Below are 15387 nucleotides of genomic sequence, written 5' to 3' on the forward strand. Positions count from 1 at the left end.
TCTCCCTTCATGCCTGTGGATTTGGGTATGGAACCTCAGCTGCTTCTCCAGGACCTGCCCTTCCTCACTCTGCCACGCTTCTGTTATGATGCTAGCGGACTGCGTCTCTGAAAGTGTAAGCCAGCCCCAGTTAAACACTTTCTTTCACAAGAGTTGCCATGGTCATGCGTCTCTTCACAGCAATGGAACAGTGCCTAAGACATGCCCCCTCAGCTCTGGGGTTACAGGCCACGCATGGCTAAGCTTGGCCTTTACATGGGTTCCCAGGATTCTGCATTAAAATCTCAGGCTTGTGTTACCCAAAGGGCCATCTTCCCAGCCAAGGTTTGCCCTTAAATCGCAGGAAGCCATTAAAGCAAACCAAGGTGCTAAGCAATGAAGACTATAGCAGAATTCTTAACAAAGACATTTATAATTTATACAAGGCCCATTTATAATTTATTCAAGCCCCAGCACTGAAGGGAACACTCATAACAGTGTTCTTTGTCAAAACAATTAATCTGACAAGTGGCACCTAGAACTCACCATAAGCTTAGATGTCCAGTGTTCTAAGCTTAGACTTCACGCTGCAACATGGCCGCAAACCACTGGTCTGACTTAACTCCCATAAAAAAAGTTTTCAGACAGGTTTGCACAGGTCCAAGTTAAGTACAGAAAGACAAGCTGTGTGCCTGATTGGACAATATGCAGCCCACATTTACAGAATGCCTGTGGGTCCCGCAGTCTCTTTATAAAATGCAGAAGAAGCCCCAAACCAATTAACATAATGGTCTAAGTTTTTATTCATTCATTTGTCTATTCATTCATTCATTCATTCATTCATCCATCCATCCATTCATTCACTCATTCATTCATTTACTTATTTATTGTATATGAATGCACACCAGAAGAGGGCATCAGATCCCAGAATAGATGGTTGCGAGCCACCATGTGGTTGCTGAGAATTGAACTTAGAAACTCTGGAAGAGCAGACAGTGCTCTTAACTGCTGAGCCATCTGTCTAGTCCATGGCCTAAGTTTTTAATTAGTAATCAGAACGAAACATTTGTGGATATGTACTAGCTTCTATTGCAACTTTTAAAATATTTGAAACTAAAATCAACTGTAAACATGGTGCCTGAAAATCTATGGTAATTTGGAAATGCATTTGAAAGCTATCATTTGGAATACTTGCCCCATACATAGTAAAATCATGCTACGTGACTGATAAAGTTCTTTTAAAGGACTCATTCTTATTTTCTGCGTATGAGTGTTTGGCTGAATGTTTGTGTGTGCATCATGTGCGCCTGGGGCCTGCAGAGGGCAGAAGAAGATGCTAGATTTCCTGGAACTAGAGTTATGGAAGTTGTGAGCCGCCTCGTGAGTTCTGGGAACCAAAGCCAGGTCCCCTGCAAGGGCAGCAGGTGCTCTTAGCCACTTCAGCCTCTTTAAACACATTAATGTCTCTGGTCGGAATAGAAGTTACAGACACAAGGACAATGGAGTGGCCTGTCCCAAGGTCTTCAGTGACCTTACAGGTGGGAGCCACCAATGCCCAGAAAGCTCAGCTGCCTCAGGAGCCTCAAACGTTTAACGCTTAAAGTGCTCGATGTGGCAGAGATATTCTTACACTCAGCTGGATCTAATGAGGGAGGAACTCTTCTCTAATCAAGATTTGCTCCATTAGTAGCTGAGATTAAAAACGAACACCATTAACTTCGACGTAAGCAGCCATTCCATGCTGAACACCTTAATAATGAACGGAGTGACTGTGAGGGTCTGGCTGGATGGTCTCAGCCCACATGGCATTCAATTCAATTACTCAGCTCACATACCACAATATTTTTGTGAAAGGCTTTGACCCAGAAATGCTTATTTCCCGCTAAGCTACAACCATATTTCATATTCAACAGCTTTTGCCTAATTATCTGTCAAGGAAATAGTAATTAAAATAAAACAATGAGGCCACATAAAAACATCTTCAGTCAAAATTCTAATGAACATAATAGTTAAAAATCCCAATAAATAGATCAGATTCCCAATTTTCTTGACTTCAGTTTTTCTTTTTTAAGCTACTATCGTGCTCTGAAAAATTTCCCTCCACATAAAAAGCTTAGTTTTATTCTTTTGTGCAAAGGTTCTAAATGTTATTGAGTGATATGAATAAAAACTATAATCAAAACGGGGCACTTCAGATAAAAGTACATTTTACTTCTATCAGCCGTGCTTCACAGATGCCTGCCCCTCCAGTATTTAGAGATTTTTTTTTTTTAGAGTCACAATTACTGTATGAATGATTCCCCAAAGACTATTAGCCAACAATAGCTACTTAGAAAGACTAGCAAGTCTACCAGCATCCGTATTAAAGCACGGTAATTATCTCTTATAATACATAGTGCTTAATTAATAGTAATCTAAGACTGCAGGCAGAAGAGAGCTTTTGTATTCAGAAAAGCATCTTTCATTTAAACAGATTCAGGGTTGCTTCATACCCCCACGTTCTGATAAGGAGATATATTCCTTTTGGTTTCTAAGCCTGTGAACTCCTACGTATTAGTATACAAAGACACCTATTCTTTAGGATTTGTGTCATTAAATCTGATCCCAAATTCTTGGTTCCTCACTACACTTTTGGGAAAATCCTCTGCCCTCTCCCATTAAAAACAAAAAACAAAACAAAACAAAAACAAGTTTCTGTTAGGGTGCTGGATGAACTCTAGAGCCTCATGGAGTCTAAGCAAGTGCTCTAGGCCCCCAGACCCCCAAACAACATTCTAAAGGCAGAGTCTTGAACCTTGCTGTTGTTTGTAGTTTGAGACAGGGCCTCAGAGAGCCCAGGGCGTCCTGAAGCTCAAGTCACCTACACCATCTCGCGCAGGCGTGCAAGTGGGAAGGCCCAGTGCTCTGCACCGACTCACACTCCTTCACGTCCTGTGAGCACTTTTGTTTCCCCCTCATTTCTCCAGGAGCAGCTGAATTTAAGGCACCAGAAAATACACCTTACTTTAGCCCTGCTTTCAAGGAGCCAAGAAAAGCTTTGAATTTGAAAGGCCCTGTTCTGGCCCCAGAACATTACAGTTTACAATTATGTTTTCACAGGTGCTGCCAAAACACATGCTGTAATTTAAGCATATGTTAAAAAAAAAAATCACATTTGGGTTTGAACCACAGGTCAATGCCATCACAGTAGGACTCTTTTCTAGCATTTATTATATTTCCTAAAAGGATACTGATGGCTTTGAATACAGCTGTTCAACAGCTTTAAAAGTTATTAAATTCTTGTCTACGAAATTTTTCCCAAATTTTGACTTCTAGGCATGTGTTACACGCGCACACACACACACATACACACACACACACACACACACACACACACACTCACACTTGTCTGTTCATTTATTTAATGATGTTTATATAGCAAACCTTGAAAGCCACTCCTTTTGCCTGGTGGTGTGTCATACACCTTTGATCCCAGCACTTGGGAGTCAGAGGCAGGTGGAGGCCAGCCTGGTCTACAGAGTGAGTTAAAGGACAGCCAGGGCTAAATAGAGAAAGCCTGTCTCAAACAACAACAACAACAACAACAAGGCACCCCTTTAAAAGAAAGAGACTTAGTGCAGACAGCTTGTCTTAACATAACCAAGCAAATGCCATTTTCAGTTGTAAAACTGTTCAGGAATCCCACCCTTCTTCCTCTGGGAGGGAACGATGTAGGTATCATTTCTTTTGTTCTTTGGTACTGTCAAATGCATACAGTGCCTGTAGGTGTGTTTCTAGGCGCCCAGCAGCACAGAGCACACGGAGGCGCTCCTTCCAGACTGGTGCACAGTGGAAGGATGTGCGGGGCACCTGATGATAAGTGGGGTGCGGGGCCTCTGTCGGCTGCTGGTCCAGCCCAGTTAGCTGCTTCCAGTGCCTGGGCACAACTACAACCTGTCTGGGAGGCTCAGAAAACGTCACAAATGCACACAGGGCTGTGGTGCTGGTGTGTCCTCAAACAGGGAGCAGGAGGATGGGTGTGATTTCTGAGGTCAGCCTCGGCTGTACAGACTACGTGGACCTGAGGGTTTGTAAGCCTTCAAATGCAACACAGTAGTGAATGGTAATGAAAGACAGCTCCATCTACTTGAAAGTAAACCTAGAAGAGTAGGGCAGAGCTGATTCCTGGTGGGCCTTTTGAGGTGGCCAGGGAGGCCAGGGCTCCTTCCTTGGGAAGAGGGAAATAAACGGAGACTTTTGAGACAAGGAGTGACAAGTAAGTTTCTGATGGCCTGAGCTGACCACATCAGGATGGGAGGGAGATGGAAGGGCAAGGGGAGGGAGGTCAGTTTCCCTCTACAAACAAGGCACGAATTATAGCAATAGGAGCCACGTGCAAAGAGAAGCCTGAGGCTAGCATGACTCCTCACACACACTCACGGAAAAGACAAGCTTGTGGTCTAGGGTGGAGCAGGGTGGATTTTCACTCGTGGGCAATGGTAAGAAAAAGGCAAGTACAGCAGAGAGGAACAGGGGACTGGGAAGCAGCTACTGGACTACAGAGAGAGTGGGGCAGCTTGGGAGTGCTACATGCTGGGAGGAGGGGCGTGGAGAACCGACCACCTCAGGAGCACGGACAGGGCTGGGCAGCAGGCTTGCCTGGAAGCTGCTCAGTAGGTAGAGGGGATGTACTCCGGCAGACTAGAAGGAAGGAAGACTATTCTCATCATCTGCTGCTGGAGCACCCTGCTTGTCCCCAAAGACTCATGATCTAGTTGTAGGATGCATTGATTGGAGACAGCAGTTGCTCTCACAAATGAGCCCGGAGGAAAGAATATCTTCATGATCAATGCAACGTTTCACTTAACAGCATACATCAGACTGGAAACTGTCACTCACGGTTACAAAACCTTTAAGACCAATTTGTCAGCAAGCACCAATAAAAATTAGCACCCAGGTTCCAACAGCCACTGCTTCTAATATCATTGACCCCTGAGCTACTGCTGGTCACATGACTGACACCCACGCAAAACACAAGCTGTGTCCATGAGTGCCTGCCAGGGAAACGTGCGCAGCTCCAGGAAACAAGGAAAATCTAATTTAAACATATTTTAAATTAGAAGCTATTTCAAGCATTTAATAATCACTTGAACCAATTCAGGTCCTGGTGATGTTTTTAACTCTAAATGCTACAAACAGAATTAAAGCATGGCTTCAGTTGTCAGGCAAGAAAGCCTGAGGGTGGAAAGGCAGGACAGTGGCAAATGGAAGGGAAAAGCCAGAGACAAAAGAAAAATGAGGAAAAGGTGAATTATGGGAAGAGAGAGGGTGAAACTTCTCCCACACAAAGACTGTTCCTTTTAGGCATGTACTTGTCAGTTACAGTGACTGCGGCACTGTGTCCCTTAACTGAAGCAATGATCTGACTGAGACATGCTGTGAGAGGTTAACATGCACCGATTATAACCAAAGGTTGACTGTCAGCGAACTTACAAGACTAAGCCCCACCCCCTACACGGGAGAGACAGTCAGGACAGACAGAGAGACAGGAGAGACACACAGAGACACAGAGGCATAGAGACACAGACAGAGATAGAGAGTCAGACGGACACAGAGACAGAGATAGAGAAACACACAGAGACAGAGAGACACAGAAACAGGGAGAGACAGAGAGTCAGAGAGACAGAGAAACACAGAGACAGACAGATAGAGACACAGATAAACAGACACAGAGAGAGACATACAGAGAAACAGAGAGACACAAAGACAGAGAGTCAGAGACACAAAGAGACAGAGAGACAGAGACAGGCAGAGAGAGATAGTGATGGAGAGACAGCGATAGAGAGACAGATACAGACAGGGAGATAGACAGAGGTTTTTTTATTTCCATTTGCCTGCTAAGATGCTAAATTTCACTTGATGTCACAAGCGTTTTAAGGTTCAGACAAATAAATATCGGATAGTCTCATTCTAAATCCACTGCTCTGTGGGAGATAGCATGCATCCCTGGTTCAGGGAAAGGCACAGAAAGGGACAGACAACAGTTGCACTTTTTTGTAACCTTTGACAATATTTTAGGTGTATTTTCAGGTAATTTTTCTTTTTAAGGTGCACTGAGCTAGATTCTGATCTTTAAGTAGCTCCAGGTGCTGCTGTTTAGGGAATAAGAGTATCACACTTACTGTGGACAATGAGGTCTGCCCATAAATTCCAGCATCTCCATAATAATTTCCGGCAATCTCTCTCTCTCTCTCTCTCTCTCTCACACACACACACATACACACAAACAACCAAAGGTAACTTCCAGATTCAGGCAAACTCTCATGTTTCTAGAAAAAGCCAGACTTAAACCTGTCAATATAACATACAGGACTTACAGAGAAAATAATGCTTGAAGATCTGTACGATACGAAAACTGAGTTTTCCTTTGGAACAGCAGTTCTCAGCCTTCCTAAATCTGTGACTTTTATCATAGTCCTTATGTTGTGCTGCTCCCCAACCATAGTATTTTCACTGTCACTTCATAACTGTAAGTTTATTGTTATGAATTGTAATGTACATATCTGTGTTTTTGATGACGCTAAGATATCCCTGTAGGGTCATGACCCCCAGGTTGAGAATCCCTGCTTTAGAAAGACCAAAAATCACAGTTAGCACAAAACTAAGAAACTGTACTCTGGAGAGATTATCTTCCTCCCCTCCCCCCCAAAAAGAAAAAAAAAAAACAGTGATACAAAAAAAAAAAATAGAAGTTGCCTGTGTGGTCATTTTAGTTTAAATTATTGAAAGTTTTAGTTTCTAGCTTATTAATATGTAGGTACACAAACTTACGCACACAATAGCAGGCATAGAGTGAACAAGGGTAGAAACCAAAAGATTAATAAAATGTTCACTCTAGGATGGAGAGATGGCTCAGAGGTTGAGAGCCCTGACTGCTCTTCCAGAGATTCTGAGTTCAATTCCTAGCACCCACATGGTGGCTCACAACCATCTATAATGAGATCTAATGATCTAATGCCCTCTTCTGGCGTGCAGGTGTATATGCAGGCAGAACACCGTGGTGTGTGTGTGTGTGTGTAATAAATAAATCTTTTTAAAAAAGTGTGCAAAATGCTCACTCTATACAGTTCACTATTACTGACTAATCACGGCATAAGTAATTATGGAAAATGGAAAATTTTACTGAGAAACTCTAAGTTTGTATTAACCGTGATGATGCCATTCATATTATTACAGTATAATTCAGACGTGAACCATAGCGCAGCTGTGGACTGAATGTGAGAAGTTTGAAGTGACAAGCACCTGTGGCTCAGGACATGGCATGTGTGGCAGAGAGCAGCCCGCGCATGCACAGAGACCTAGGCTCAGTCCGTACGCACACAAACCCAGCGTGGCGGCACGTGCCTGGGCTACATGAGGTTCTGTCTCAGAAACAAGGCAAAGTGCCCCACCGATCCAGCCCCTCCCACACAGGCACCGTATCAGGCTGCTCATCACCCCCGTGTCTGTGAGCCGATTGCTGTGCCTCGGCGCTGCATTGCCACGGCAGCGCCCACGTTCCCACGGCCAGTCAGTGTGTGTTAGTGTGTGCTCAGCTCAGGCCCACTGCGCTTCACCTTGCTTCGTACCAGGAAAGTAATTAACCCACCGTCTATGGGCAGTGTGAAGACCCCAGTTCCCGTTACCATGGACGACTGCATGCTCAAAGGCGGCTCGGACAGATGAGGGCAGAGATGCCACACCACGAAAAACCCACAGGCAAACCTGGCAATCCCCCAGTTCTCATCGGAGCATCTGAGAGTTCAGGCCCACCTCTCTCTCCTTCCCTCCTTTCCCTTCTCCTGCTTAAGCATTTCAAACAGTTAGCAGCCCACGTGGCTGTCCTCCTCACACCCAGAAGATAGAACAAATGCTGCAGGCAGGGGAGAAATCTCTCAAGCCAGCTGACCTGGGTTAGGTGCAGCTGAACTCTGCTTGCTTCAGTTATGCCGTTCTCCCACAGTTCCGGTTTCCAGCAAGAACGGCCTTTGGAATAAAGCGAGGAGTAGAGCTGTCTCATTTCTACACTGAAACATACACTCAATCACTGGCACAATTCAATTAACTTCTACCTCAACAGCTAAGTCCATTAAATGAGGACAGTTATTCTGCACAAGGACCCATCTAATGAGGCAAGGTTTGGATAAATGAATTGTCATTCTGAGTAACCTTTGAACCCTGGATTTCAGGTCTGCAGGGACCTCAGGCCTCATGTAATCTAAGGTCTTTGTTGTTTTGTTTGTTTGTTATATGAGGCAACTGAGAAGAATTATTTCTACTCAGTTCTAATCATCTCATCACTTAGTCAACGTGAATTTATAAAATCTCCCAGTGCGTCCATTATGGTTGGTAAATACATTCTCTGTATTAGCAGTTAGGCAAGAATCTAAAGGAATTGCAAAACTAAACAAAACATCAGAAGCAGCTTCACCCAAACAGCAACACAGAACAGCACAGTCCAGCAGGCAGGAGCAGAAGGGAAGCCGACCCCAGGGCTTGCCCCAGCTTCCTTGACACCACAGTGGACATTTCTGCTGTTTCTGTGTGGAGCTGGGCCAGGTCTTTGCCCTCTGTGGGAAAACCAGCCCTGATCAGGCACTGAGGCTTCAGCTAATCAAGTCAGCTTTTCCTGGACTCTGTTTTTATTAATATGCACATAAGCAAAGACCCAATATTTAAAAATGACAGTTCCACGAGGCTCCCCAATACCTCAAGTGGCATCTCTGCTCTCTTCTTGGGGAAAGCTACTTTCCCTTTCAGAGGGTTAAAGGCCTCAGTCGTGGCAGATTTCCCTGTTATTTCAATTTAGTCTATTTCTCTGCGTCTCACATTATCTCTAAGGATCTTTGAAAGAATCAAAGCTCCTTCCAGTTGCTCGGTATTCCTTTCACTGCCCTAGCACCGTCACAAAGATAAGAAACCTGTTGTTTTCAGTTGTCCCTATAGCATTTACTAATAAAATGGTACTTACATAGTAGTAAGTAAAAAATATTTATTCAAAGAACAGTGGAATTAAATTTCAAAGCACTCATTCACATGCACAGAGGCCATATAATAAAAAGTGCACTTTTTAAAACTCAGAAGTGATGTGAGAAGGTAGAAGCTGAGCGCATACACAGGGCAAGCAGTATAAAGATACAGTGTAGCATTTATCTTCAGAGGGCAGGGAGTTCCTTTCCTCGCAGTAGACTATTTCTGGTATCTTAAGATGGCCTGGTAATAAAACTCTGAAAGTGGATTTTACTAGTAGTTGATAAATCAGAGCTATTGTCTGGACATGTTGTTATAGCATAATTCTTCAGAGAAACTTTAAGTTTCCCAGTTATGGTTCTAGGCAAACACACATAAATTCCCACCACAAGTGGACCATTGAGCCTTGGGGTTCAAGCATCATACTCACCAACATTGTGTTTCACAAAGTCCTAGAAACAAGGCAGCAGCAGCGGCAGCAGCAGCAGCAGCAGCAGCAGCGCGGACACCCTGGCTTCCTGAGCCCAGTGTAAGGGCTGTCTCACAGGCTCCTCACTGCTGGTGTCCAGACAGCTCTGGAGCTCACCTGCCTGCACCCTTGGGCTTCACTCAGGTCTATGGCCCGGTGGTACAGTTTAGAAATGAGGAGAAGAGCCCTTTACGGGAAGGGTTTGTGTTGCCTGACACCAACAGATGAGTTTGTCTCGTTTATGGCCTACTCCACGTCTGCAGCTGGTTACGAATGGATCCAGACCTGCGTCTCCAGGCTCCAAAAGCCCAGGTTAGTCCCCTTTCCACTGTGTGGTGGGTGCTCCCTTAAAAGAGGACCTTCTCAGAAGGGAGTCCCAGCTATGGACTAACCCAAGAACCTTTGTAAAAATCCAAGCTGAAGCCAGGCGTGGTGGCACACACTTTTAATTCTAGCATTCAGGGAGGCAGAGGCAGGCAGATCTCTGTGAGTTCCAAGCCAGCCTGGTCAAGAAAGTGAGTTCAAGACAGCCAAGGCTACACAGAGAAACCCTGTCTCCAAATACAAACAAACAAACAAACAATCCAAGGAGATTTTGTACCGGGCTCCTTCGTCCCCTCTGGGCATGACCTTTCCTCAGAAGCGCTCTAGTGGAGACTGCAGAGTAAACTGCTAATTCAGAACATGCTGGACTGTATATGCTAGATGTAGAGGTCCGTGGCCGCTACGTTAGACACACGAAGCCCTGGCAAGGGGCAGCCAGAAAGCTGAAGAGGGAACAGTGGCCTTCCCTCTTACAGGCAAGGGTTGAAGGCAGAGAACAGACCTTTAAAAGGCTCTCACAGAAATGGCAGAGGGACAGAAACAGTCAGTGTTGTACTTCAGAAGCTTGCAAACCTAGTCACCCGTTACCACCCGCTGGGGGCTGCTAAGGCCTGGGTGAGAGGGCACCCTAACTCCAGCCACTGAATTGCAGTGATTGAGCACGGACGTTTGTTAGAGCAAGCTCTGGGGCTCATGCAGAGCTGCAGATAAACTGCGCTGGCCACTTTGTCACATGACATTGCAAACGTAGGTGCCTTGCCTACCAAGTACAACAGCGTGAGTTCCCTCTTCAGCAGAAAAACCGACACAAACTACAAAGAAAGCAACATCAAAGTAAGTTCACGTACATACCAAGTACATAGAATCACGGAAAGACGAAACAACCCTCACAAAGCTTAGCTGGAACAGGGGCTGCTCCAGGCTCACTGTTGGCCTGCTAGACTGGATTCTCTCTCTACCCACACAAAGGTTAGCCAGAACAGGGTCTGTGCCAGGCTTATGGCTGGTGAACTGGGTAGGGAAGGCAAGTTCAGCCAGGAAGAAGTAGTTCTATCTTTCCGACCAGCATTCTTTCCATTCCTCTATAAAAATCACATTTCAAGGTCACTATGAACTTGGTGCTGGCAAAATTGAACAGAAAACAAGGACCCTGCCCTCATTTAATCAGGACAGTATCAGCACAGCATTCAGCAAAGCCCTTAGGCCAGTGATTCTAAACCTTCCTGACACTGCGGCCTTTTATACAGTCCTTAAGCTGTGCTGACCCTCAACCATAAATTTATTTTCATTGCTACCTCATAACTGTAATTCTGCTGCTATTGTGAGTCACAATGCAAATATCTGTGTTTTCTGGTGGTTTTAGGTGACCCCTGCGAAAGGGTCATTCAATCCCCAAAGAGGGTTGTGGTCCACAGGTTGACAGCTTCCGCCCTGGGTCACCACCAAGGACATTCATGCTCAACACCTTGACCCCGCCCCCACTATGCTTTTACAGAGGCCTCTGCAGAACAGGAAGGGACTCACTCAGGCTTTACCTACCATGCGGGGCCTACAGCCATCAGCATGGAGGAGCAGTGTGATGGTCAAGGCAGGCGCACTAGCAGAACACACAGACCAGACAGAGAGCCTCATCAACTAAAAGGAGAAGCAGCTACAGCCTAAAGAAACCAGGTCAGGCCTAATGAGAACCAAGGTAGGCTTCTTTATTAGTTTGCTTTTCCTGAGAAACCTGTCATCAGAAGCACACTTTGTTCAAAAGGATGTGTAAGGAATTAGGAAATAAAGATAAAGAAATTGGAAGTAAATCATTAGACAGTTTCTCCCTTGCTCTGAAATAGAAATCATTAGTTTCTTCAGAGGCACCTGCAGGCCAACCTTGTTCTCTACAGGAGGGAAAGGGTTAAGTAGAAACCGCACCCCTGTGCAGAGCAGGGCACTCACACCTGCCCTCTACCTCTCCTTTCTCCCCTCCCCTCCCCTCCCCTCCCCTTCCCCAGCCCCTCCAGTCAGAGCTCCTTGCCTTCCCTCCTTTCTCTGTAATTCCCAGGCTGGGAATGCCCAGTGATGTCTGCCCTATTTCTGGGCAGATGAAAGGTGGAGCTGCAGAGATTGCTGAATTTTTCTCTAACATTTCTGAATGTTTCAAGTCAGAACCCGAACTGTGAAAGAAAATCTTTGAAAACAGCTTCAATCACTTCTCACAAGCACAAATATGCAATTGCTACATCCAGCTTTTTTCTATTTAAAATAATGAAGAACTATCTGAAAAAGAAAAAAAAATGTTAAAAGTTATGTGTCAGTGGCTTTCACTGCTACTGCTATTTGGGTGTACTGACAATAACTGGTAAAAGAATTTATCGTTGAGTGACGAAGATTTCAAAGCTGCCTGCAGAGGAAGACTCGGTACCCAAAGGTTGGCCTGTTCCCACCAGCTTCCTCGCTCTTCTTTGATAAAAGTATAAAACCAAATCCCTTCGTTCACTCACCAGTTCCTTTAGTCATGCGTTCACTCCTCACTCACCCATTCGTTCCACTCACCTCCCAAGGTGACGCCTACGTCTGGTGTCACCATATAGGAAAGAGAGGCAGCAACATAAGATCACTCTGGCGACTGTGTGAGGATCAAATTATTCAGAAAAATCATTAGCAGCCTTTAAGCGTCTCTAAAATTACGATTTAAACTCAGCTTGATTTGGTGCTAGAATATTGCATGAACTGTTGCTGTTGTGTTCTTGATTCAAGTAGCAACAGAAATAAAAGCTTCTCCCAGAGCCGTGGCACTCTCCCTTCTACTCTGTCAACTCAGTCAACGCCTTCACTTCAGTGTTAACACGGTGGGGAATCAAGCCACTCTGGGATCATAGGGCCTCCTTTGCTGGGGTTGTACACACGCTTCCACAGGTAAGCATCTCCTGGGAGAAACGTTTGAAACATGTCTGGTTTGGTTGTTCTTCGGCCTCTGGGGGACACGGGACTGAAGGAATGTCAGAACAGCTAAGCCAGGCTCCCAGGGACTTCCATCTCTCTTCCCATGCCGCCCTCCTCCTGAGAGACGCCCAGGCCACGTGTAGGGGCTAGGAGAGGGCAGCATGGCCCCAGATGGCTCCACCTCAGTAAGAGAGACCCAGGATCGCTGCTGTATACTGTTGTTGCCCCTTCTCATCCCCTCGTCCCTCCCCCCGTCTGCCACGTGCTTCTGCACCCTGTTAGGCTCCCATACATAAGAGGCTAGTACGAGGCTCCCCATTACTGTACAAATCCAGTTCATTTAGTATTCAAGCTGGAGCAAACTATAACCCTTCCCTTCAATTTGAATATTTTTACTTTATATTTATATCTTTAAAGCTTATCAACAAAAAAACATGTGGCAGCTCCTTCCCTGAAGTCTCAAAGAGCCACGCCATTTTCCCATGATTCCCTCATATACATCCATCCATCCTTTCTTAAAAGTTGGCTTTTTCATTTTCATAAAGTTCTCCTTTGATGAGAGCAAAGGTTACTACTGTCTACTTTTCAAATGTCTTTACAAAACTCTGAAAAAGTCCATGTGTCCTTCACTGAAACTCTGAATAAGTGAGCAAGAACTCAGACAAGGCTGAGCCAGACAGGCCCCGCCTGAACCACGACAGGGCTAGAGCCAGTGAGTGCCAGTCCTCTTTCCTTTTGTGTGTTTGTCTGAAGCAGCGTAGTTGACCCTATGGTCAGAGTAACTGAGAAGCAAGCAGAACTAAAAGCCACTAGATCACATGGAAAGCCCACTGCAAAGATGAGGCAGCGTCTGGCATTATAGACAGGAAGGGGACAGGCCATTTCCAGGGTCCAGCACTGAGCCGTGGTGCGGCCATGGCCACAGGTGTCGCTCAGCAGGGCAGCACTTGTAGCTTGTTGGAGGCCCTGGGTTCCGTCTCCAGAAGCACAGGAGAGTAAGATAAAGGATTACACAGACTGAGTGAAAGGTCAACAAATTACTGTTAGGTAATTTCTAATGCTTAGGAGGTAAAACCCAGAACCCATCCCAGCCCCCCACTGCTCTGCCATGCCTAAGGAGCCCTGCCCTTCCTGTGACAGACAAGTTGCCTGGTTCCACTCTCAGAAGCCTGTGGCAGTATACGTCTCCAAGGAGAGCACTGGACTGTTGCTCAAAGGCACAGCGAGAATTTGCTGACATACAAAACAATCCAGTGGATGCCAGGATGTACTTTAATTTTCCCAAGAATAGCTTCATTTGTGTGTACAAGCAATAAACTTATTCCTTCCCGAATGTATGCAAAATAAAGCACCTGGACTTTTAAACTAAACAATGGTATTATACGTACATAGTTGGGTCATGCAGCCTTTTGTTAAACCTATCCACACATCTCACACATCACTGCTTTCTCTTACTGTCCTTTGTAAAGCACTGCAGAGCCAAACACCACTCCTAGTCAGACTAAACTACTGGGGCACTAGGAAATTGGCTCCCAAGCTGGTGTTTCAGTCTGTGTGGTAAAACCCAAGCAGCTACCCTGCCCTAATCCAATCTGGCGCTGCCTCTTCTGGACGCAGTCCCCACACCCCACGCTGTAGGGGAGCCGTTTGCAGCCACAGAATAGACAGCAGTTATCATGTCAGGTGGCAAACTTCAGGCCGCTGTCAGAATTCTGGTCATGGGGACAACTGCGCTAGGCTGAAACCGATTACAAACGCTGGCTAAGAGGAGCAGGCACTGCAGGAGAAATTACCGCTCAGTCAGCTCTAAGAGAGTAACAGTGTTTCCAAAGGTGCGCAAAGCTAGGAGCTGGATGCTATTTTGTTTTCAGCTGAAGAAAATGTTTAAGACATCTGAGGCTTTGACTCCGGGTCAGAGTTGCTGTGTCACACGGGGCACTCCAGCCCTTACGGGGTCAAACAGTTTGTAGCCACTTGGAAAGGGCAGAAGTTGCTGCTGCAGCCGAGGGCTAGCAGTCCGGGCAGGGAAGCAGAGCCGACTCACCCAGCACTTCTACGGCCCAGGTGAGAGCCGGTTCGCGGCCCTCCCCTGGTGCTGCTTTCCAAAGCACAGGGGTTGTTGAATACTGGCTTCTTGCCAAGGGGCTTTACATGAGATTTGGGGGAAAAATTACAGTAGACACATCTGCCTTCACCTCCTTTTCTTCACGGCGACTTCCCAGGCAGCCGCTCAAGAACTGCATGTGTTCATTTACTGGATTGAAACAAACAGCTCCGGCGCGGGGGTAGCCACACAAAGCCCGTGCCGCCCAGCCCGTCCTGGTTTCCCAGGCAGCGGGAGCCTCGCCCCTGGGGCGACGGCGGAGCATCACCGCGGCTGCCTCGAAGCCGGGACCCCTCCAGCCCCCACGCCCCCACACTCGGCTTACCTGTTTCTTTGTGCTGGACCTCGGCCAGGTGCAAGTCATTCAAAAGGTGCTCCAAGATCTTCTCCGGCGTGCCGGACACCACCACGTATCTGTCAGAGAGCAGAGAGTCCACTGAGTCATCCTCGGTGGAGGACTGTGAGCGGCTGCTCCATTCGTCGTCCTCGTCTTCCTCGTCGATGTATTTGAAATAAGGCACATCGAAGGTGGGCAGGGGCGGCCGGCGCTCCGACAGCGCCCCGGCATCCTTCCTCTCCAGGTGCGGGTCAAAGA

General features: G+C 46.2%; 1 protein-coding gene across 1 annotated transcript in view; it reads right to left on the reverse strand.

Moving 5' to 3' along the window:
* Positions 1 to 15387, reverse strand: part of Rapgef5 (Rap guanine nucleotide exchange factor 5) — a 194904-nt gene that overhangs the window by 42678 nt on the left and 136839 nt on the right. Inside the window, exon 11 of the mRNA XM_055607551.1 lies at positions 15118 to 15206. Within this exon, the coding sequence (XP_055463526.1) occupies positions 15118 to 15206 (89 nt within the window). The remainder of the gene's footprint in view (positions 1 to 15117; positions 15207 to 15387) is intronic.

This window comes from Psammomys obesus, unplaced genomic scaffold (assembly GCF_907164565.1).
Source record: "Psammomys obesus unplaced genomic scaffold, mPsaObe1.curated_primary_1811, whole genome shotgun sequence".
Classification (NCBI taxonomy): domain Eukaryota; kingdom Metazoa; phylum Chordata; class Mammalia; order Rodentia; family Muridae; genus Psammomys; species Psammomys obesus.